Here is a 25,129-nt window from a genome sequence, read left to right on the forward strand (position 1 = left end):
ACTCATAATTTTTTTATATTTTTTTCATAATAAATAAATAGTGTAGGGATGCTGAGTATACTATTCAATTAATTTAGTAAAAATTAAATAAAAATAAAAAATAAAAAATAAATAAAAATAAATATAATATACAGTGTGTAAAATGATAGTATAGAAACTTAATTTTTAATCGTGACAACTAAAATCTTTCAACTATACGTTGTACTTGTACCGTAAAATTATGGAACTTGGGGAAAGAGGGCAATTTGGTCTTTCAAAATCATGAATTAAAGACAGCGCTACGAGCAGAGGATCTAGCCTGGGTTCGCTCATTCGGTCATTCCACACCTGGAGACATCTTGTATTTATTTAACACGGAAGCTAAGCTGAATTCCCTAAAATACCCTTCATTTCTTTTAACATTTACTCAGGATTTCAAGAGCAAGGCTCTGTAATTTCATTCAACGATATGAGCAGTTGAGCAACTTCATTCCAGGAATACCTATTTATTGTTTGGCCATGGTAGAAGTTTCTGACTCTGGTGGCCTTTTGTTTTTGTTATCCAGAGACAATCCTCAGTAAAGGCCAAACTTCGAAGCCTCCGACGATTTCAACGGGTCGAGGATTGCAAACGCGAGCATAGAACCATTGATTAAAGAAATTTTAAGAAGAAAAAGAATACCCAGAAAGAGCAAGAAAAAATAAGAATTGTGCATTTCGAGCTTCCTGGTTGTTCTGTCTTCGGCCATCTGTGTATCTGTAAGTCAAGCCGCCTCATCTTCTTTTATTTTCCTTGAGAGCTCGCTTTCTCTTTATGCAATTTTCTCTTCTCCAATCTTGTTTGTTAACTTTCTCAGAAAGTTGCTGTTTGTGCATTTTTGCTTGCTGGGAAAAATAAAGCTAAAGAAATATTGAAAAATCGAGATTCTTTTTTAAGTGTAGATTGAGTTCATTTCTTCGTTTCGTTTGCGTGTGGCCTTCCCTTATCTTCCCTAATGTTCAGAGTATGTATTCGGGAAGTTTTTCTTTTACTTTCCCTTCATTTTTTGCCGACCAAACAGGCATTAAGGTTTCAAATTTTCTTCAAAGCATGGACATCATCTTTACTTCGTAATTTTTCTATTAAAGATGATAACTTGATTACCTTTTTTTATTTTTTATTTATTTTTATTTTTATTTTTTTTATTTTTTATTTTTTTATTTTCTTGGATGTCGCGCAGCGCCGTTGAAGAGTGGCAATTATGATCGACAGAAAAAAAATCCATGAAATCCTGAAATATATCGCGTTCTGGTTTGGAGGAAATAATTTATGTCGATTTTTTTCACTCGAGAGGGAACTAAGATTGAATCTTATAATATAGTTGGGGGCTTCCCAAAATCTTGAGGGTTTGGTAGTAGGTTGACCTGATGAATGTGGTGGGTAAAGTTGGGAGCCTAATTTCCCAGGGTGTTTACTCTGTTGCTACCCCTTTCCACCCCTTTGGTGGGGCTGTTGATGTCATTGTTGTTCAGCAGCAGGATGGGACATTCCGAAGCACGCCTTGGTATGTCCGTTTTGGTAAATTTCAGGGAGTTCTGAAAGGGGCTGAGAAGGTTGTTCGCATAGCGGTCAATGGCGTTGAAGCCAATTTCCACATGTATCTTGATAATTCAGGCGAGGCCTATTTTATAAAGGTCGAGGCTGGTAAAGGAGGTGAGATAAACGAGGTGGCAGAGGATTCTGATAACTTGAAAGTTACAGCAGAGGATAGTAGTTTAGACAATAACAACAAAGATAGTAATTACAACATTAATGACATTCACATACTTGAACATAGTGCCTCTGATTCAGGGGTGGTTGGATTGCGAGATGAATATGTTCCCTTGCGTCCGGACCGTATTGAGAGGGTAGAATCTGATGTCGATCGAAGGTTTTATGACTTCCAGGATGAGCAATCTTCTTTTGAGGGTTCGGTAGAGTTGTCAGAATATGGATCAAATCAATATGACTGTTTAGACGGCGAGGCTTTTGTGGAACCCCAAAGTTTGAATGCAGAAGTGGTATTATTGGTAAGTGTAGATGGTCATGTATTGACAGCCCCCATCTCAACATCAGAACAGAATGCAGAGAATGTGCAATTAAGTACGCCCCAGTTTCATCTAGGCCCAGGTGAAGGGGCAGATTTTTGTGAAGGCAATGAGGAGTTTAGCTCAGGTGAAAATGTTTGGGCTGTTGATTATATTAGCAAGCTGAGTCCATCTACAGCTAATGGTGCACCTGTTGATGTTGGCAGTATTAACAGTAATGACAGTGCTTTTGGACACCAGCTGGAAGTTTGTGAAGTTGAGGGGGGCCATGTCTGTCAATCTGAAGAAGCTATGAACATTGCAGACCAGCAAGGAAAGATTCATGTGCAAAGCGATTCAGAAGATGTGGCTCCTCCTAACAAGAGGGGAGAGGTGTTTAAGAGCTGTTTGGAGCTATCAGAATTGACCAAACAGGTTAGAAATACTGATTTAAAAGATGTGGTTTCCTCATTGGACGCTCAATGTTCAGAAGAGATATCTCAACAGAGTCCTCCAGTTGTTAAGGCAGGGAAAGATCGGAGTGCTGTAGAATTGAGAAATGATGACGGGCCATCTGGCTCCTGTAGTTCAAGTTCTCCTGGTAATATGATGTCTCCAGGTTTACAGGTTCAAGTTGAATCAATTGAGGAAAATGCATGGAATGTAGAAGCAGAAGTAGAACACATGGATGACAGAAAATCTGTTCATTCTGTATATAATGGTTCAGAATCTAAGGATGGAAAGTTTACCACATCAGCAGCATTTGAAGGGGTAGATGAATGCAGTAATAACGAGCCTGCAGAAACTCAAGCAGGAGTTTCCATTGAAGAGAATCAAACTCACTCCATCCTAAGTAAGGGCCTCTTGATATCATTTATTATAAATATGGGTCTCATAAAGTATTTATATTCTTTCATCCATCTTACAATTTGCAGGGTTTGAGATATCACTATGTAGGAATGAACTTCATCCAGGTATGGGTCTGGAAGCTGCTGCTGAAGCCTTTGATGCACATCGGATATCTGCGGAGGAGTTTACAAACTCATCAGCATCAATTATCAGTAATGAGAATCTAATAGTAAGATATAGAGAGAGGTACTTGCTGTGGGAAAAAGCTGCTCATCTTGTTCTTGGAGTGGCTGCATTTGGTTTAGATTTACCTTTTGAGCCCAAAGATGCAATTCCTGTGGAACAAGATGGCACACCACAGCCGAGGGATGACGATTCTGGAAATACTCCTTCATCTGGGCGTAGATGGAGGCTCTGGCCTATTCCATTCAGAAGAGTAAAAACGCTTGAGCACGCTAGCAGTAATTCAACCAATGAGGATGTCTTCATTGATTCTGAATCTGTCAACTCAGCAGTAGTGTCAACGATGGCATCGCATAATGGCAATGGATCCCCTCACAAGCAATTGATAAGGACCAATGTTCCCACTAATGAGCAGATAGCTTCTTTGAATCTGAAAGAAGGTCAAAATATTATAACTTTCAGTTTCTCTACCAGGGTTTGGGGAAGACAAAAGGTTTGTCAATCATCTAGAATTCAAAGATTCCAATGTGGATATCAAAGCAGGACTTTTGTATAATTTAGTTGCTAAAACTGCATTAACTTTTAACAGGTTGATGCCCATATTTACTTGTGGAAGTGGAATGCACGAATTGTAATATCAGATGTTGATGGGACTATTACCAAGTAAGGTTTAAATCTTATTATCTGTCTGCTAAGTATGCTTGTTACTTGAACTTGCTGAAAGCCAATGAAGATGCTCCTGTATTATAATGTTTTTTTTCCTTGTCTATTTTCTCTTTCAATTTTGTATAGGAAATCACCGAAGGTGATCTACCCAAATGCCTGACTTTGCCTATCATATGCATTAGTTTTTTTGGACTTTGAAGTATATGCACATACGATTAAAGTTTTCATATCACAACCAAGGCAGCTCTAGGGGAGTTTCCTGTTATGCTGAGTCATTTACATGGCTTATTGATATTAATTTTCAATATTTTTTGTCTTTGGACTATTAAGCTTCTACAGAAAAATAAGATCTTTTGAAGTTCTTAGGGAACTTTAACTTGTAGTGTTCTTCAAATCCTGACCTCTCTTGAATGATAAAAGGCCCAGATGAACCTCTGGCATGAGTTTTGATAAAAGTATTAATGGGAAAGGTTGTTTTGGTTGGCTCATGCCTGACCACACTGGTTATCTTTTGCTGTCTTGCTTCAGCCTATTTCAAAATGCCAAGACAAGGTGACCTCCTATAGTGGGTGTCAATGCAATATTTTGTGCACTTTTTATTAAAATCAGCAGAACCCTCCATTGTTTTTTGAAGAAAGATCTTCTATTGACACTGGAGGAAAATCATGTTCCCATCATGGTCCTAATTTGATACCCAGATACACATGCCATCTGGGAAAGAGATGGAAAAGAGAGATTGATTGATGGAGAGATGGGCTGCTGTTAAAATTTGGACAAATTTTGAAATAACGATGTTAGGTTATCATCTGTGTTTAATCATCAGTTTTTGGTTAGAAAAATTCTGTTCATCATCCCTACACACTACAACCCACCCTTACTTTTATTTTTTTTAAATTTTTTTTCTCTTACCAAATATGTGGTGTATGGATGATGAGTAAATGAATTCAATTAGTTTAAGAAGAATAAAACCAAAAATTTTTAATTTTTTTTTTTAAAATAGAACAAATAAAAATAAGTGTGGTGTGTGAGAATGATGAGTAGTAAAAGAAAATTCAAGAATCACACACAGAACACCAAGATTTAAGTGGTTTGGCTCAATGTGAGCCTACGTCCATTGGCAGGGTCGGTCTCAATGAATTCACTATCAACAAAGGTAGAGTATAAGAGATCAATCACCAAAATCCTCAATCCCAAAGCCTCAATACACCCAATATTGAGATTCTCACAAGAGGACAACTCTCTAACTTCTGTAAGTATACTGTTGCTCCAAGTGAAAAAATCCTAAAATACAAAGAGAACAGTATGTATTTATACTGAAACGGTGTAGAGCCTTGAAATTCAAACATTCACTTAATCGAAGTGTCGAGCGGTGCTCGAGTGAACATTAGGGTTGGCGCTCGCTCGAGTTCATTGTCGAGCGAGTGTCGGGCGAATTCTCAGGTTGGCATCATGCTTGAGCTAACTGTCGAGCAACTGATGAGCGAACTCATTGTTTGAAGCTTTGCTCGAGCGGCAGAGACACCGCTCGAGCGAACAACATGTAGATGCGTTTTTTCAACAAGAATCAAGCCACCTCTCAACATGACTATTCCCGTAGGTGCACATGCCCTCGGCAAGGAGTTTCCTGCAAGTACACTTGGGGTAATTCAAGGTGGAATTCCTTTAGTAAAATGGACCCTAGAAGTTTTTTGCACCAAAAGGTTCAAATCTTAGTCTTAAAGGGAGTATACCACCAAGACCAAGGTTCTTTCCACTTGAGCCAACACCTAGGGCTCGGCAATCATAATCACATCTAAGTAGGACATATTGAGGTTCTTGCTGATTGGTCGACCTGTGTTCCTCGTTTGTAATCGTTCTTAAACTGGAACAGAGTCACTCCCAATGACCAGGTGTAATGTTTTGAGCTTCAATCACAAGACCACATTTCTAACAACATAAAATAACATTTGCTTTCTTAGCATTAGGTAAAAACTCCGACTTCCTACTGCTCTCTGCAACAACTTTAACACATCAGATGTTGTTCTGCATTCTTGAAAACAAGGACTGTGAACGGCCTTTTAAGCATCATCATGCCTGACTATTGAGTTATTGCAGTGGGGATTGCTCCTAACATAAGGATACAGATGCAACCATAATTTGAAATATACAACTTGCTAATTTAATGCCCTGCATGGCAAATACGACAACTATGAAGGAACCCCAAATTCTTTTGTTAGCATATTCGGCCATGATGGTGGTGGAAACTGGAAAGTGGACAATCCCCACCAATGCCAAACACCGCTTCCCAGTCTTACCAAAAGACTACCCATTGATTTCACTAACTGGCTATATTGAGCTTAGGAAGTTATTCTTAACTAGAACACCACAATGGGACTGTCAAAGAGACATTTCATCAAACAGGTTAAACAAATCGCATGTCAAACAGAATCAATAAATTTCTGAAAGCACCATTCTATTCACCAAATTCTGATTCCATTTCCCATAAACAGAGCTATTGAAAAGCTCTTCCATTTCGCTTGTACCATAAAACAATTCAGATCAAGTGGTCCAATTTCTCCACATACAAACCTAAATTTAAAAGCTACAAAAGAGAAGGAATACAACAGTGGAGAACAGATCCTTCTTCTTCATGGCCTTAATACCCTCCAACAGGCTGTACTAAGGCAGTTCACCTAGCAATGTGAACCACAACGCTGTCTGGATCTCTCGTTTAAATCATGGGCTTCTTCTTAAGCTACCGAGGTTCTAAGCGACCTTCTTGAAGGTGTTGTTTATGAACCTGTTCATGGTCCCCATGACCATGCTGGGAGATTGTGTATTCTTCTTGATCTTCCACTTTCTTTGTCTGCATAGCCAACTGTTTTTCATAGGAAGCCTTCTGCCTGTGTTGATTCTGGAGAGATCAAGATTTGATTTTTGAGGATAATGGATGGTGGCGAAGGTTATTAGTTACATGCTTTAACATGATCTGTACTAAATGATGTGCCACAAATCAAAGAACAGATAGGGAGCAAATGGGGGAGGGGGCTCAAAACTGGAGAACAGCCACTCCCCTGGTGATAGGGCATGTATAAGTCAGGAATATAGGATCAAGTAAATGTTTGTGGAACTAATGGCTTAACAGATGAATTCAATGCAAGGAAGAAACTCTTCCTCCATGATGAGTTTTACTTTTAAGCAATCATGAGCATTCTTGTTACCAAATTTATTATTATGCCAGGATATTTGATGTCTTCTATTTTTATGGGTGTTCCTTATTTGATGTCTTTTATTTTTATGTGTTGGATGTCTTCCATTTAACTGTAGGGTTTACTTGACATGCATTACCCTGGCCCTTTTTTTTCCTACCTTTTCAGATCTGATGTTTTAGGCCAGTTCATGCCTTTAGTTGGTAGGGACTGGACGCAATCTGGGGTCGCTAGACTTTTCTCTGCAATTAAGGTATGTGTTTTCTAATTTTAATGTTCCCAAATCATCATTTGGCTGCTGTAGGGCCACTTAGATGACAGAAGTATCAATTTTGGACAAAATGAAATTTTATGATGCGAGACAGAATGTACTCTAAAGATATAGGTTTCTATGATTTGTGGAAGGGATTTTGACTTTGGAGCAGAAGGAAGTGGGCGACTTCCACTGTGGTCAATACCCACTCCTGATTTCAAATATTTTTGACTTGCCAAAATAAATAAATAAGGAAAGGGCTTGTTATCTTCCTTCTACATTTTACTCTTCAAGATTGACCACTTATTAGTTTTGTAATTATTTTCAAATATATGTTAAAGATTTTTTATTTTTTTTTTCATTTTAATTGCTGGAATATCCATGAAAATATTATTCATGCTCATCTGGCACCAAGCCATATAGTGGGAATGCTGAAAGCAGGCTTGCTGGATTTTCGTGTCTTTTTTCTTTTCGTTTGTCATTATACTTCCATTGGTAGACACTAAAAAAATGGCCACCAGATCCCAGTTGTGATAGATCGATTCTGTTTCATAGCAGTATGCAAGTAAATCAGCTTTTTAAAATATTTGCTTTATTTTTTTTTTTTTTGAAGTTCCCAAGTGTTATTTTTTTTTTTTGAAATTGGGTTACTAATTTCATTGATTATGCTGATAACAGCTCAGTGGTTACAATCGACTGAATGCACAATGGGCATTCTTCACTGTCATATACATCTTCATCTAAGTATAAGGCAGATTTTGCTAGTTTGTGAGCAGCTTTGTTTACTTCTCGATAGACATGTGTAGCTTTCCAGTTGCCAATACTTGCCAAAATGTGCTTTGCATCTTCAACTAATAGACCACCCAGGCTCCAGTTCTTTTCCATTCCATGCAGTAGGTTGATAACTTGTTTTGAGCCCCCTTCTATATTGATCTGGTTTAGGCCCAGCTCTTTGCAAAAAGTGGCTGCCACTACTAACCCGTGTGCTTCTGCTTCAAAGGCTTTTCCTGCTATTGGTCTCCTTGCTCTTAGTGCTCCAATGACATGGCCTTGGTGGTCCCTAACTAGAACACCCAGTCCCATTTTTCTTGTTTCTACCTTTAGAGCTGCATCCCAATTGACCTTGTATGATCCTCTTGCTGGTTTTTGCTATGACTGTACCCTCTGATCAGCTGCCTGTTGGAGGTCTTGTTGAGGCATTTTTGCATCTTTGTAGGCAAGGGCTTCTGTTTTAGCCCCTTGCAGAAGATGATTTGGATGCTTAAAACCTTTGCCATGAATTAGATCATTTCTCCTGGACCATAAGCCCCTCATTATAAGAGAACTTTCCTTGAGTTCATTTGTGTCAAGCTTTTGATTCAGCATTGCCCATATTTTGAAAAAGAGATCATTGTGAAAGGACATTTTTTGGACCTTGATACATACCTGGCTCCACATATCCCTAGCTGCTACACAGCCTCATAGTACATGACTAGAAGTCTCGGGTTCAAGTTTGCAAACAAGGTATTCACTGTCTTCTACTATTCTTCTTTTCAGGTTTGCTAGGGTGGGTAGTGCTTGTTTGCATGCCTTCCAAATGAAATGTTTGACTGCAGGGGCCATATCCATTTTCCATATTCTCTTCCACACTCCTGTTTCCATTTGCCTGTTTGAATTCTCCCATTCTTCTTCTGCTTCTAGCTGCTTCTGGTGGTGGTATCCACTTTTTACAAAGTATTGTCCATTAGTTGTTAGATGCCAAGTTAATCTGTTTTCCCTGCCTCTAGCACTGATAGAGATGGAAGTTATGGCCTTGATCTCCTCTTCTGAAAACATCTCCATTAGGAGATTCTCCTTCCATCTTCTCTGTCCTGGATCAATTAAGTCACACTTTTTCACACCAGCAATCAGTTTCTTTAGGGGTAGTCACCTGAAAATGGGGTAGGGATGGTATCCACTTTTCAGTCCAAATGTTGATGCTGCACCCATCTCCAATTCTCCACATTAGGCCTGACTTGAGGATAGACATTCCAGCTATGATACTTGTCCAAACAAAAGAGGGACCCGAGCCTAACTTGGCATCCAATAGCTTCCCTGTTTTGAAATGTTTCTGTTTAAAGACTCTTGATACAAGGGAGGAAGGGTCTTGGAGCATTCTCCAGCTTTGCTTGGCAAGCATTGCCAGGTTGAAAGCTTTAAAGTCCCTGAAATCGAGGCCTCCATGCTCCTTTGCTGAGCTAAGTTGATCCCAAGGGATCCACTGAATTTTAGAAGAATCCTTATTAAAACCCCACCAAAACTTTCTTAGTAGTTGGTTAAGCTTTTGGGTGATGGACTCAGGGAGGAGAAACATTCCCATTGCGTAAAGGGGAATGGCTTGGAGCACTGCTTTGAGGAGGATTTCTTTGCCAGCAGAGGATAGCTGGTTTGTTTTCCAGTATGCCACACGAGACCAGGTTCTATCTAAGAGGGAGTGAAATGCTGCTACTTTAGTTCTTCCCAACATTGTAGGTAGGCCGAGATATTTCTCAAAAGTTCCTGTAGATTTCATTCCAATAAGTTGTAGAACATATGTCTACATCTCTTTCTTTGTGTTTTTACTAAAAAATACTGATGACTTGTCCCTGTTAAGCACTTGACCCGAGGCATGCTTATAGGTATCCAAGATGGCAATGACTTTTGAGAGCTCCTTGGGAGAAAAGTAAGTTGCCATCTACAAAAAACAGATGACTCACTTTAGTGGGGCCTCTACCAATTGGTACATTAGAAATGTCCCCCCTCTCTTCAGCTTTGTGTAGCATTGCCGATAGGGCTTCTGCACATATAATAAAGATGTATGGGGAAATTGGGTCCCTTTGACGAATTCCTCTAGAAGGCTTAAAACTCTATTGGGGCTCTCCATTAATCAAAATTGAGTAAGAGACAGAGTTAAGGCATTTCTGAACCAGGTGAACCCAGAGAGGAGGGAAGCCTATTTTGGACATCACAGCTTTTACAAAGACCCATTCTACCCTGTCATAAGCCTTGCTTATGTCCAATTTGAGAGCCATGAATCATTTCTTCCCTTTGATCCTTGAATTCATTGAGTGGAGAACCTCATAGGCTACGAGAGTGTTGTCTGAGATGAGCCTTCCAGGAACAAAGGCACTTTGATTCACTGAGATGAATTGAGGGAGGATCAGTTTCATTCTATTTGCTAGTGTTTTCGAAGCCACTTTATAAAGCACATTGCATTGGCTTATAGGCTTGTATTCAGCTACCTTCCTTGGGGTTTTGACCTTTGGGATGAGGGTAATGAAGGTATCATTCACCTCATTCAGGGATCCCTTTCGATTCAGAACATGAAGGACAAAACGGCACACTTCTCTCCCCACCACTTCCCAGTTTTTCTGATAGAATTGTGCAGGGAACCCATCAGGGCCAGGAGACCCTACTGGGTTCTTTTGGAACATGGCCACTCTTACTTCTTCCTCAATGAAAGGTTTATTAAGGCAATTCTGCATCTCAGTAGTGAATTTTGGTTTTAGTGCAAACAAGCAGGACTCAATATTAGTAGGAAGGAAGAGTTGAATAAAGATGAGAAATAACCTGTGAAGATTGCACCAATCTCCTCCTGCTTAGTAGCTATACTTCCAGATGGGCCAGTTATGGACTTGATGGTGTTAACCTTCCTTCTTTGAGTTGCTTGCATATGGAAGTAGCTGGTATTTTTGTTTCCATTTCTCAGCCAATGTTGTTTTGCACGTTTCCATTTCAAGTCATTTTCTTCTAGGTAAGTCTCAGCTTTTCTTTGCAATTCCTGCATCTGTGCTATGTGATCTCCACCTCCTATGTCTTGCAGGTGACTAATTTTGGCCCAAATTTGATTAGGACCCTGATGCTCTTGTTGGCTTAATTCTTTTTTCCAAGCTGAGTCAGTTTTGACAGAATTCTAGCTTTTTCCTCATGGTTTCAGCAAGGTTTTTTCCCACTACCCTCTTATTCCATGTTGCCTCTATCACTGCACCACTGCCCTCTCTGACTTCCCATGCTGCATCATACCTGAACACCCTATGCCTCCCACTTCCTTTTTTTTGTCTGGTCTGGTATGCTGACATGGAGGGTTGAATGGTCCGATTTCACTGCTGCAATTACATTACAGGTTGCTGAACTGAACTGGTCCAACCATTCTTTGTTTGCCATAGCCCTGTCTATTTTCTCCTTTGTAAAGCCTTCTCCCCTTCTGTTATTTGACCAAGAGTACCTTTGTCCTAAGCTAGGTATGTCTCTGATTCCACATTGTTCTAGTGCCAATCTGAAATTTTCAATTTGCCTGTAGGGTCTACTAGGGCTACCATACTTTTCTTTTTGACGTAGTATTTCATTAAAATCTCCTGCACAGAGTCAAGGGATCTTTGGTTTAGGTTTAATCATCATGAGGAGCTCCTAGCTGCTTTTCTTTTCATCTTGTCAGGGTGTCCATAGAAGCTAGTAAATAACTAGGGACTGTTTGTACCATGTTCAGTGATCATAGCACTTATATGCCACCGAGTGTAGTTTACAACTTTGACCATCCACTCCTCCTTCCATAGTAAGGCTATGCCCCCACTTAGTCCCACACTTTCTACATCAAAACAAGCATTGAGTTTTAAGGACCTCCTCACTTCCTCAATTCTAAATTTATTGCATTTAGTTTCCACAAGAAAACTAGTTTGGGACACTTTTCCTTAGTCAGATTCCTAAGGATCCGAATTGAGCGGGGGTTCCCAAGCCCTCGACAATTCCATATTAAGAGACTCATTTGGATGGGCAGTGCTGGAAACCAACAACTGCCTTTTGTTCTTGGGTCTCAGTAACAGTAGCACTGTTTTTGGTTCTTTTTTGTAGAGTGGCCACCTCTTTTTCACCTCTCAACACACTCCTTTTTGAGCCAGTTTGGTTTTGGAGGTTTGTGACATCTTTTAGAGTAGTAGTGGAAGTAATTGTTCCCCTTGCCTTTCTCTTCCATTTGCCCCCTCTAGTTTTCTCTCCTTGGTCATTACTAGTCATAGTAGGGGCTATTTTAGTCATAAAGGGTTTGTCATAGAGCAGAGATTCTTGTACTTTTGTGGGGTACTCAGTGATCACGGGAGGCATTTTCCCCTCCCTTTGACTAGTTGTTTGAATGTTACTGGTAATTAAGGACATTTCTTTTTCAGTTCTACCAGCACTCTGGTCCTTTTTCAGATCCAACTCCATGCAGACTGGGGCTTTTGGATCGGTAATAAATAGCTCCTGAGAGATATTTTCTTTTCCCACCTTCTCAACACCATTATGTTCTTGTTCCTTGGTGAAACCTACCCATGTGCAAGGGGTTTTAAGAGGTTCTGGGACTTTATTTTCCTCATCCATGTTATTCCTTGTAGCAGGTTTATCCATAGAATCTTCCACGGGTATAGATTGCTCATGTTTTGCTTTTTCAGCCACATCTGCCTCATTAGACCTTACATCCTTATTTCCTCTCTAGCTACATGTCCTCTCATCCCCACTACCTCCTCTATTTGCAGGTTTTTGTTTCCTCTGTTCTTCGTTTGTTTGATTACCTCCGTACTTCCTACTATCAAAGATAGATGTGTTCATAGGTTGGGCCCTGAGCCACGGACCAAATTGGTGTTGTTTCTAATCTGACTGGGACTCATATCGTGGTCTAGAGCAGGTTTTCCCTTTATGGAATAAAACACCACAGTGGAAGCAAAAATTTTGTAAACGTTCGTACTTAAAAAGAGATCCAGTACCTTTGTTCGTCATACTTCAGCCATTTTCCCCTTAGGAGGGGCTTGTGTAGATCAATAGCTGCCCTAACACGGAGGCATCGACCCCATGCCGATCCATCTGATTCTGCATCCACCCGTATCACATGTCCAAGGCAAGATCCCAGTTTCTCCCCTATATCTTCATTCATAGCTGCCAAAGGGAGGTTGTGACACTGAACCCAAAAGGGTTCATACCGAAACTGAGCTGCATTGATGGACATTTTCTCGTCTACTTTTTGGAGGGTAAGCAAGCTTCTATCAAAACACCACGGTCTTCCACTCAATATTTTTTCTTTATCTTGTATTCTTTGAAATTCTATCAAGAAACATTGGTCACTCAAGTCCTTAAAACGCACCCACCCTTCAAGCCGCCACATCTGGGCCATCGTTGTTCGAAAGGCTTCATTGTTGACACCCTTCTCTGAAAGGACACGGCCAATGACACAGTACTTTCCTCAAACAGGTGCGGCTCTTGGCTCTTAGGATTGAATCTGAATAACAGATGTTTATTCGTGCGACAGATGGAGCCGTTCCCATCGGTTAGTTAATTCTTCCTCCACCATTGTTGCGAGGAGAGAGAGAGTAAAGAGACCAACCTCACAGCCAGTGAGACGCCGTTTGTCGTAAGATGACGGCACTAAACCCTACTCAGACTCGAAAGAGAAAGAGAGGGACCATGTTCCAAAGGTCTGAGAATACCATTCAAGTTCCTAAGTGTTGGACTTTTCAAGTTCCCAAGTATTAGGAGTTTGGTATGAATGATAATTTTATTGAGCGGTATGGTTGTAGAGTTAATTACTCAAGCAAAGTTGAGCTTTTCTTGAGTTGCCCAATATGCTATTCTGTAATGATATGACCTGCTTTAATATATTGACGTCTAATATTTAGCTCCTCCTTTTACAGGAGAATGGATATCACCTGCTGTTTCTTAGTGCACGTGCAATCGTTCAGGCATATCTTACTAGGAGTTTTTTGCTCAATCTGAAACAGGTACCAAGACAAACTGGTTTTTTGTTGACTGGCTCCTTGAATGATTGAAAATTGAATTATCACTAGATTTTCTAGTATAATGAAATCTTGAACTTTGAAAATTAAGATTTGGCAGCATGGTCATATCTTACTAGGAGTTTTTTGCTCAATCTGAAACAGGTGCCAAGACAAACTGGTTTTTTGTTGACTGGCTCCTTGAATGATTGAAAATTGAATTATCACTAGATTTTCTAGTATAATGAAATCTTGAACTTTGAAAATTAAGATTTGGCAGCATGGTCAAGATCAACCATAGAGATGTGTTTTAAATTTGCTAGAATATTAGCTAAATGTTTAAATTCATCTCTTCTTACCAACCTAATTAACTTTTGGGACTATTGGTGATTTAACATGATACCACTGTGATGAATGCCAGCAATTTGAGTTCGCATATCTCCAACTTGTGAACTTGGCTGATACTGACCTATATCATAACACCCAATTTTCCTGATTTCACAGTTAGATCTTTGATTTATCAACAATGGATGTCGATTAGACCAGTTCTGTTTAGTAGCACCTTAGTAGTATGGAATGACCTTAAATTTAGGGGTGAGGTTCAAATGAAGCCTAGAAGGGGATAGGGCTAAGTGGAGCAAAAATGGTTTTCCATGAGATGGGAAATGGGAACGATTAGCCCCACACGAGGTTTGTAAGTGATTGTCGGATAATGAGCAAGGAATATCTGTCTTTCTACTAAACATCATAATTCATTAGTTACTTTTCATGAATGCCAACTAGTACTGTAGCTTATGATGGATACCCAGGCACTTAGAGATGGGGAAGGGTGTAGTCCTGAGGAAATTCTTTGGGGAGTTGAAAATCAGTGTAGATTCAAAGACTACCAAATAAGTTAACCTTCCAAACTGTTGTTGGATAAATGGGTAGGCAAGAGACTGACTGACGAATTGAAACATCTTGTCTCTAGAGGAAAAGAAAATTATCAGTTTAAGCTTTTGAAATAATTGATAATTTACTCAGTGTCGTTGAAGGTTTTGGGCCCTGATCCAGCATCTGAAAAAATTCATGTGTTTCTGCTGAACGATCATATTATGGGAGATTATGGTTGATCTTTGTAGCTTCCCTATGGTTCAATTCTCTTCTCTTGCCCTACATTATGCTTGCAGAGGTTGCAGCTACTGTGGTCATGAAATTATATATGCTGAATTGACAAATCTTCTACAATTGCAGGATGGGAATACTTTACCTAATGGGCCTGTTGTTATCTCCCCTGATGGATTATTTCCCTCATTGTACCGAGAAGGTGATATTCTTCCCATCCTCGAGAATTATTTAATGTCACTAAAGTTGCATGAAATACTTCACAGCTTGCATCAAGTCTGTAGCACAATTGCCTAAGGTGCCAACTGTATAATGCGATATTCTCTGATGGCTCTCTGGTAAATATGTTTAGTGGTGATTGTGATTTTTCTGCTGTTATGAGCATGCACAAAACATTCTGTCCAACCATTCAGCCAAAAGGGGTGGGGGGTGGATAGATGGTGAATATAGCAAATACAATGCCAAAATATGTATAACATGATCTCTCCATTGAATGAATAGCTTTTGAGTTCTAGTGTCTATGGACCTGACTTCAAATGAATGAATTTAGTGAAAGGTGGATGTATTATAAGAAACACCTACGTCAAAAGAAGTAGGGTTGCTACCAGCCTGTGGTAGCTACCCTCAACTGGGTGGGGGCGGCCATATAGGCCCCCCCCCCAAAAAAAATCCCTGTCCATGCCCCTGGCCTGCTCCACCTGTCCCCTTTGACTGGGCAAACGAATTTATCACCCTTCTGTCCGCAGATCCGTAAAATACCAGTGGCAAACACAAAAACCATCATTAAACACAAGAACCAACACAAAAAATTGCATACCTGCTCTCACAGAGATGACATGTGGATCTCTGATCATGCAGAGACCCCCAACAGTGGGTCTCTCTGTTCATGAGAGCAATGTAAAGAAGAGAGGAGGAGATCTGAGAGAAGGAGAAGGAAACAAGAAGAGAAAAATAAAAAAGAAGAAAGAACAGAAGGAGAGGAAACAGAGAAAAAAAGAGAAGGGAAGGGAAGGGGAAAAAGAACAACTTGTGGGAGAAGATGTGAGCAGCGCAAGAGGTGTTTAGTAACTTAGGCTTCTTATGTCCTGTAATGATATGCATACTTGTATCAAGCGGGTGGGTGGTTTTATACTGGGTTAAAGAAAATCAACCCAGAACTTACCCACTTGCCCTTCAATATTTTGTAGCAAAATCTGCCCAGCCCACCCAGGTTAATGGGCGGTTTCCTTCCATTGGCTCTGTGGGTGGGCCGGGTAACATGTACTTGTTACCCCACCCTAGAAAGAAGTACTAAATTGCATTACCAGAGGCTTCACTGTTGTAAGTACACGTTTCTTGTCCAGTTAGTATAAGTCTCTATTTATGCTTGCTTTGCATGCTTTATTTACTATTTTATTTCTTCCTTTATCATTGGCAGTAATACGAAGAGCGCCTCATGAATTCAAGATTGCGTGTTTAGAGGTAAACATCAAGGGTCAACCTTATTACTGAATGTATATTTAAACTCTCTTGTATCCTTTGTTACGAGGTTTTGTTTTATATGTTATATTTTACAGGATATTAGAAAACTCTTTCCAGCTGAATGCAATCCATTTTATGCTGGCTTTGGAAATAGAGACACGGATGAACTAAGTTATATGAAAATTGGGATTCCCAAGGGAAAAATATTTATCATTAATCCGAAGGTATTTATCTTCAGCTTATGTTTTTCACCATTCAGTAATATTTTGTTTGCTGAGAAGCTAATATAAACTTACAGGGTGAGGTTGCCACTAGTCATCGCATTGATGTGAAGTCATACACATCTTTGCACACTCTTGTCAATGACATGTTCCCGCCAACTTCATTGGTTGAGCAGGTAAGATAACCTTACAATTAAATAGTTGTTTGGGTTAAAACACTGAAATAATCTGTGGTTTGCTTAGTGGGCATTGGTTTTGGATTCTAAAGTTGAACTTTTTACTCCAGTATTGCATGATTGATGAAATCACTCATTCTACCACCCTTTTGTTAGTAAACCGTTTGAAATGCTACATCAATACCAATATCTAATTTCATGAGGGCTCACAAAGTGGTTGTGCCACTGAGTCACAACGGTTGAGGGGACCCCCCACCCTCTGTGGTTGGTTCCTCCACCCCCCTCCCAACCAAAAGAAGGTGAAAGGGAACCGAGAGTGATGTTGGCCACTCCAAGGGTTGCTGTCTGGAGGAGCTGCTGTCCCCTCTACTGCAGTTCATATATATATATATATTTATTTATTTAAATTATTAAAATAAATATTTGTAAACAAAATTATTTTTGCCTTTTTATTGGATGTTTTTACACGTAACTTGTTAATAGATACATGTTAAGCATCTAATAGCGTTGATGTGGCATTTCAAACGATTTGCCAATTGGAGGGTGACAGAAGAAGTGATTGGATCAGGAGTAAGAAGTTCAATTTTAGAGTTTAGAAACCAGTTTGTCTATTGAGCAATATATATATATAGTTTTTGCCTTATTGTTTTTCCTTGGGTCGATGGAGGGGGAAAGGGCGTTGTCTTACACATATCTTGTTTCATGATCTGCAATCTTCATGCAACCTTGATTATTGATGCCCATGCAGGAAGATTATAACTCGTGGAATTATTGGAAAATGCCAGTGGCAGACATTGATGTATAGTACCAACGCGGGTCAGTGGCTTGGGATGTCCCACAACATTTGGATACACAAAACATTCTTCTTGTTTGCCAGTACCAGCTGGGCTTTATCCCAGAATTAATGCTAGCCCTCAATGTTTTACTGGAACTTCTATTTATATGATGGGTCATAAGATACATTTCTGAATAAAATTCGCTGTGACAAGCGAGGTCTTGTATCATTTTCTTTCAAGTTTTCTTTCTTTCTTATCTGTATGATTTGTGGGAAGAAAACACACGTCAAGGAAACATAAGTAGCTATTTTCTGACCTTTCTGATATCTTTCAATGGATGAACCGTTAGTTATGTTGTATGTTGTATAGCAGCTCTCATGCTTACAATTGGTAATTTCATGGGTGTCGTAATTGCATCATGAATTCATGCACTGAAAATTTTTATCCATCTTCTTGATCATCATCCTTCTAATAATTGATGATAAGTAGTGAATGATAAACTGTTTTCCCATAATTTAAAATGTTACGCTAGAGAGTGATAGAAGGATTATGATAAAACGGATGGGGAATAACACTTCAACAAGAAGGGAAGAAGAAGTTACATTCGCTGCCTGTGTTGGAGAAGGATGTGATTCAGAATTGAGAAGACTTAAAAGTTGTTGACATTGCAATTGTGTGAGAGGCAAAGTAGGAGTGGAATCAGGTGAAGCAACTTGATGAGTAGAGGGTGAAGGATTTGAAATCTACTTTTGGATTGATATCCAGGTGAATATCCATGAATCTTACAGTATGTCCTGGTATAGCACAATGGGAGCAAATGGGTCTCTTTTTGAGCAGAATTTTTGTTTGCATGTTGAGGCTTATTAGAGGAATTAGAAGATAAGGCAGCATATTGAATAGTAGGAGTTTAGATGGAACCTATCTCACGCTGTCCTTTTTCTTGAAGAACAAGGAAAAAAACCTTGTTAATTGGAGGGAGTGGTTCAAGAAGGACTTGTCTACGAATGTGAGAATATGAGTCATTAAGTCCTATCAGAAGAAGCTTTACACACTCCTGTTGCTATAGATCTAACAACCAACGTAGTCTTCAAAATGAACAAACAGACAATGGTCTATACTTCATCAATTCATCCCATAGACCTTTTCATTTGAGTGAAGCAAGCACTTACTGAGAGGTCTTCTTGAGTGAGAGAAGCAATAACTTTATGTAATTGGAAAATGCGAGGTCCATTACCTTGAGAAAAATTTTCTTTAAGACCAGACCACATCTCAATGGCAAAATCAACACAGATGACATTGGCTGCAATTTCTTTAGAGAGAGAATTGAGAATCCAAGATGAGACCATATTATTGCATCTGGTCCAAGAAGAAGACAGAGGAGATGTATCTTATGGCGGTGAAATAGATCCATCCCCAAATCCAACCTTGTTCTTAGCAGAAAAGGCCATGAGCATGGATCTACGCTAGGTGTGATAGTTATCATCAATAAGGACTTGAGTGACAAGTAAGGTACCTGGACTATCTCCATGATGAAGATAGTAAGGGCTGGAAGCGTCCTCAAGAGGTGTATGGGAAGGATTGGTAGAAAGAGAGGATGAAGAAACCATTTTAGTGCGCTGGAAAAATTTCAATTGATACCATAACAAGAATGAAAAGGGGAAAATTCCAATATATTGTATTTATGAAGTGTCATCTTACAAATGAATACATCTGCCTTTTATATACAAAGAAATAAGCGGGAAATTAATTTTAAACTAAGCTAACTAACTCAACATTAGTCACTTTTAGTAACTCTAATACACTTCTCATATGTATTTGTATAGATCCCATCAAATCCGAACCTCTAAAAAACATAATACAAAATCTACTCACATTTGAGGTGTCTAAATGTAGCTATATTAAGAAATAATCAGAACAACACAACTTAATAGAATTGGAGTTCATTTGTGAATTTTAAAATACCTAAATATGTTAGACTGGTTTTTTTTTTTTTGTACATAGTTTATAAAAAGGCCGTATTGCATGTTAAATGTGTTGCATTTTGAATACAAAGAAATCACCGCAAGACGGGGGGGCCATGGTGATGGTCGGGGAGTCTTTGATGCAAATTCAATATCGTCTTAGAGTTTAGTGCATGTATATAGAGAGTTCAGAAAGAGATCATAGTACCTAGAGATTCACCTTTTATACCCGATTTCTAGTGTCAGCTGCCTATGCCTGGTATCAAGAGGATGTGTCTTCTCAATAGTCTCTTAAGTCAAGTTCCTTTAATGCGGCGTGACTCCCTGGGGTGGCGCAATAAATGCGGCGTGGCTCCTTATCCCACTCACCTTTCTTGTTCACGTTGTTAGGTCTCCACCTTCCCTGTTTGTTAGAATATCAAGAGCTCTCCGCGATCCCCGCTAGCTTGTTTGCCTAGGGTTACGTGGGACTAGGCTCCACATGAGGGTGTTGAGGTGGCGTGTTCGTTCTTTATGTTCCAAGGTCGGGGGCTCCTTGATTGGGCCAACAAGTTGCTCAGTTTGCATGGGCCTTTCGTGTTCCTGGGCCTTTAACCTAGGCCTTCAACCTTGGAAAAAAAATTCTCTTATAGTTACCGCGCCAATTCCCATCGGATTAGTCTGATGGGAATTTCTTATTTCCTTTCTTTTCATGGCTTTAGGTTGCAGTTGTTGCTTGGTATCCCTTCCTCTTGGGTAAGCATGAAACAATAGTTTTTCCTTTCTACAGGTGCATAGGGTTTATGTTCCAACCGCATGGCTTGGTCCCTCAAGAGGCTGCATGGCAGCCGCTGATGGTGGCATAGGTCGGCCTTCCTTTGCCGACCTGGTGGCTGTTGTTTCGCAGCCCATCCCTAAAATGGTGCTGGTGCCCCGACCTCTGAAGATGGTAGATGGTGAGGTCTACTTTCAGTTCTCCAAGGATGAGATTGAACATTCTGTGGAACCATTCAGATATTTTGTGGTGCTCAAGTTCTTGAAACAACATCCTTCTCTGGACGCCGTGCGTGTGTTCATTCATAGCCGATGGGGTCTTTTGGCCATTACAGTGGTTTCTTCCATGCGGCGTCCTCGTCATGTATTCGTGCGAATGGCTACAGAAGCTGATTTTATGAAAGTCTTATCGAGGAATGTTTGTGAGATTAATGGAACTTTCTACCGTGCCTTTTGTTGGACTCTAGAATTTAATGAGGATGAAGAACCTTTGAGGGTACCAGTCTGGCTTTCTCTACTGAGTCTTCCTCCCAATTTCTACCATGAAAAATTCTCATGGCGCCTATTGGGAAGTTCATACATTGGGATAATCCGACTTGCTGTGCTATGAGAACGGATGAAGCGAGGTTATGCATGGAAGTGGATGCAGTGAAAATGCCTTTGACTCACTTCTGGATTGGGGCTTCGGGTTTGCCTGCTAGTCGCAAACAAGAAATTGTGTATGAAACACTTCCTGCATATTGTGCTACGTGCAAAATGCCGGGTCATAATTTGCAGATGTGTAGAATAGGAAAATTAGAGAAAAATAGGCATGTTTGGGCTCAAAAGAAAAGTCATCAAGAGGCTGTGAAGTCTATCGTAGAACTTGGGGCAGAATCGGTGCAAAGTGTCTCTATTGTTGCGGAAATGTCTCTTGTTGTAAAAGAAAATATGGTGACTGGTATGGAAACAGAGGGTGTTGCTGTTGAAGAGGTCCTAATTTCATCTGACGTTGTTCCTACATTTGAGCCAGTGGGTGGTGTATTGGTACTCCCTGAGAAAGTAGTTCATTTGGTTTTGTTGTTAAATGAGCCAGTGGGTGACACTGTTCCTCACGGTGACAATATGCTTATTACGGAAACAGAGGGTGGCAAGGCAATTGAATTAGAAAAAGCTCTCCTAGTTTTTGATAAGAATGCTATGGGTGATACAATGGGGGAGACTTCAATGATTGGTGGTTCTCAGCAAAATCTTGAAATCCCAATGATCTTACCAAATGAGGGGGTGGAACTGTTTGTGGTGCGGGACAAGCTTGTGGTGTAGAATGAAACTCATGGGGAAGAGGAGCCTGTGAAGGAATCTGTTAAGGAGATACTTGTGCTGAAAAATAGTCTCAAAACCCGAACCAGATATTCAATCAGAGGTCTTCCCACAAGATAAAGAGTATCTGTGATGACTCGCTTTTACGTGTATTTTCACTGAAGTGTTGTTTTTATTTTAATTAAAATATTGGTTTATTTATTTTAAATTAATGTATTTTAATTGATTTTTATTTATTTGATGCGGTGTTTAATTTATTTAGTCGTTTTACAGTTTTTAAAATCGTTTTCGGTGGATCAGTTTTGGTTTCCGGAGTGAGGACTGGACCTCATTTCTTTTCCCTCATCTTTTTTTTTTCCTTTTTCCTTCTTTTTCTTTCTTTTCTTCTTCTTTCTTCTCCTTTCTCTCCCGCGTACGCCAAACAACTTCTTTTTCTCATTCCCGTCGCCGCCCCTTTGACCGCCTAGTTCTCCGCCGTCCGGCCACCGTTTAGTGCACCACCACCACCATTCTCTTCCCCTTCCACCAGAGATCATCGCCACCACTTTTCAAAGCCATCGGACCAGCCGTTAGCCACCGCGAGCCCCCGGAAGTCACTGCACCTGCTCTGTTTTTGCCCCTGTTGCCAGTTGCTTTTGTAGCCCTGAACCGCCGCTCGTCGGCGGCGTGGCCTACACCACCCACCCATTTTTCTTACCCTCTCGTCGGTGAACATCCCCACCAAGTTTCACGTCCTTCCGAGCCACTGTTAGCCACCACGAGCTTCTCCAAGCCATACGGTTTTTCACCGATTCCGGCGCCGTCGCACAACCTCCGGCCACCATCTCTTCACAGCTTCTTCCCCTACCTCTTGCCGACCTAAACCACCCATTTTCGACCTCAATCCGTTGTCGGAGCAGCTCCCACGAGCTCAACTCCGTTTAGCCTCTTTTTGGCCTTCGACCGCCATTTCCACCACCACCCACGACCAAAACTCATTTCCCTTAACTTCATAAATATCTCAAGGCCATTCCCTATCAATCCCGAGCCTTGGTTTGTCCCCGTTCAAAAGTGGGTATTTTACAACCCACGACCACAGTGAAATTTCACTGTTACGTTGCTTTCCTTCTGCCGTTTGCAACGCCGCGAGCTTTCTAAAAATACCATATAGCGCTGTAATTATTTTTCAAACCCTACTTTTAGATTTAAATATATTTTGCTCATTCAATAAAATATTTGTTGTTGGTTGGTTGATTCCGGACTGAGTCTGAGGAGTTCGGGGGTCGGATGGATGGAGGACGGAGTTGCTTGTTTTATTGATTTATGGTTGGTTGATTTTTTTGTGCATTGATATCGCATTTACATGGTGCATGCGCGTGCGTTTTATTTAAATTTGAGAAAATCCTGTTTTATTGGCGTAAGTGGATTTTCGAGTGTGTGTGTGTCACGACCTCAAGCTGGGATGAGGTATTATCCCGGTGGAGCTCCTCTGGTCACTCGGGAGCATAATAAACTGAGTGACGTCCCCTGAGTTGTTGCTGGACGACGACGGGAGCGGGAGCTAGAGGATGCTTGGCTACGAACGCGCCGGGCGCAGAACCGGGCATCGCTCTACGCACCGACTCCGTGGCCCTTCACTGGCGAGGGCTAGAGGATGCTTGGCTACGAAAGCGCGGGGTGCGAAACTAGGCATCGCTAGTTTAGGTGTCATGTGCGTGGTTGTTACCTGCGGTGTGGCACTAGAGCCAGGGTGTGCGGATAACCCCTAGGAGAGGTCATGGTGCATACGGTTTAATTGATAAATGGTTTGAGTTTGATATGGGCCAAATGTGACTTTTGGCGTGATATTTGGAAAGGATTTGTTTTTGGGCCAAATGAGATTTTTGGCGTGTGTGGAAAAATATGATTTTATGGGTTTTGTGCATTGGCATCACTTCATGCATATTGTTTGAGTTCTATATGTTTTTATTTGGTGGTGTTTGGGTTTTACTTACCTGCGGCACCATTTTTGGTACCGTAGATTTTGGTGCAGAGGTCGAGGATGAGGAGGAGGAGGCTAAGCCCGAGGATGTAGCTCCGCCGGGGTGCTGAAGTTTGTGCTTTGTATTTAGTTTAAAATTATGTTTGTGTCTTGTAATATTTATTTATGTATGTGTTGAATAGCTTTGTATTAAACAAGAAAAATTTTGGTACTTAGTTATTGACTTGCTTTTCGCTGCGTATTTCTCGTGCACATTCGTCGCTTATATACACACACTTGGCACACGTCGATAGGATGATGACTCGTGATGTCATCATCTGGACGTCTCGATTTTTTCTTGTTCGTGCATGGGGATTTGGGGGCGTCACAGTATCTTATGGAGTCTGAGGTCAATGAAGGTAAAAAGAAATATAAGAAAAAGATGTTTTTAAAAATGCGAATTCGTCTTGGGTTCATGCCCGACTTTCCAACCATGCTTAATGATTGATTCCATTTTTGTATGAAATATTCAAGGGATTGGGACCTCCAAGAGTAGAGTAAAGAAGTTGATTGGTAAGTTGAAACTGAAAGTTGTTACTCTTTTAGAACCTTTTCAAAATTTAGAGGGAGCTCGTAAATTGGCGCGAGTTTTGAAGTTTGATAATTTCATTTCTAATGAGGATAATGGAGGCAAAATCTGGATTTTCTGGAATAGTACCTGTGCGGTGCATGTGGTTCAGATGGGAATGCAATTTATTTCTATGTTAGTAGGTGAAGGAGTCGAGATGTTCTTGCTCACGGTGTTTTATGCCAAATGTACCATGGCGGAGAGGCGATATCTCTAGGATGATCTTAGCTCTCATAATTTGGGATCACACCCTTGTGTATTTGTTGGTGATTTTAATATTATCCGTAATGATTCAGAAAGGAGTTGAGGTAGGCCTCGGCCTAGTATGGCTATGGAGGATTTTAATAATTGGATTCATCAAGGGGGTCTGATGGAAATGGCTACGAAAGGGAGTATGTTTACTTGGTGTAATGGGCAATCGGGGCTTACCCAATCCTGGGCACATCTTGATTGTGCTCTCATGGATAGTTCCTCTCTGGCATTGTTTCCTAATGCTAAATGTTCATATTTGCCGCGTTCTACTTCAGATCATGCTCCCATGTTTATTGAGTTCAAGAAGGATCCTTTCTTTTATGGCCTTGCTCCATTTCTATTTCAATAGATGTGGGTGGATCATCATAGCTTCTTGGACTGTGTTCGGACAGCTTGGGCATTTTCGGTGGAGGGTTCGGCTTTTCAGATATTGACTAGAAAATTAAAGGAGACTAAGGTGGTGTTAAGGGAGTGGAATAAAAGGGTCTTTGGTCATACATTGGGCCATATTGATGCTCTTAAAAAATAGGTTAAGGAGATCGAGCAAATACTTCTAGTCAATTGGGACGAAAATTTGGAGAAAGACTTACAGTAGTCTCAAATTTGGCAAGTTGGAGGTGACGGGAAGAGATATGATTGGCACAAATGGCGAAATTAAAAT

The 25,129-nt window shown here is 40.4% G+C and overlaps 1 protein-coding gene across 7 annotated transcripts; it reads left to right on the forward strand.

Annotated features, from left to right (window-relative positions):
• Positions 1-445: 445 nt before the first annotated feature.
• Positions 446-17,988, forward strand: LOC122280117 (phosphatidate phosphatase PAH1). 7 transcript variants are annotated; one of them, XM_043091091.1, is made up of 11 exons: positions 452-738; positions 1,200-2,878; positions 2,961-3,550; positions 3,647-3,720; positions 7,080-7,164; positions 13,818-13,904; positions 15,132-15,204; positions 16,420-16,463; positions 16,559-16,687; positions 16,762-16,860; positions 17,609-17,988. In XM_043091091.1, the coding sequence occupies exons 2-11, from the start codon at positions 1,387-1,389 to the stop codon at positions 17,663-17,665; spliced, it is 2,730 nt and encodes a 909-aa protein (XP_042947025.1). In that variant the 5' UTR covers positions 452-738; positions 1,200-1,386; the 3' UTR covers positions 17,666-17,988. The 7 variants fall into 7 exon arrangements, 4 of the variants coding, with proteins under 4 accessions (XP_042947026.1, XP_042947028.1, XP_042947027.1 ...); XM_043091092.1 differs by lacking the exons at positions 7,080-7,164; positions 13,818-13,904 and adding an exon at positions 16,190-16,322 and having other exon boundaries at positions 447-738; XR_006229734.1 differs by lacking the exons at positions 16,762-16,860; positions 17,609-17,988 and adding an exon at positions 16,190-16,322 and having other exon boundaries at positions 448-738; positions 16,559-16,620.
• Positions 17,989-25,129: the final 7,141 nt, after the last annotated feature.

This window comes from Carya illinoinensis, chromosome 10 (assembly GCF_018687715.1).
Source record: "Carya illinoinensis cultivar Pawnee chromosome 10, C.illinoinensisPawnee_v1, whole genome shotgun sequence".
Classification (NCBI taxonomy): domain Eukaryota; kingdom Viridiplantae; phylum Streptophyta; class Magnoliopsida; order Fagales; family Juglandaceae; genus Carya; species Carya illinoinensis.

What these genes read in the sequence shown, in the direction of transcription:
- LOC122280117 (XM_043091091.1), top strand. Translation starts at nt 1,387, where the DNA reads ATGAATGTGGTGGGTAAAGTTGGGAGCCTAATTTCCCAGGGTGTTTAC. An exon ending in GTTGATGGGACTATTACCAA is followed by an intron (nt 3,721 to 7,079) that starts GTAAGGTTTAAA and finishes CTACCTTTTCAG; the next exon opens with ATCTGATGTTTTAGGCCAGT. An exon ending in TCCCTCATTGTACCGAGAAG is followed by an intron (nt 15,205 to 16,419) that starts GTGATATTCTTC and finishes TATCATTGGCAG; the next exon opens with TAATACGAAGAGCGCCTCAT.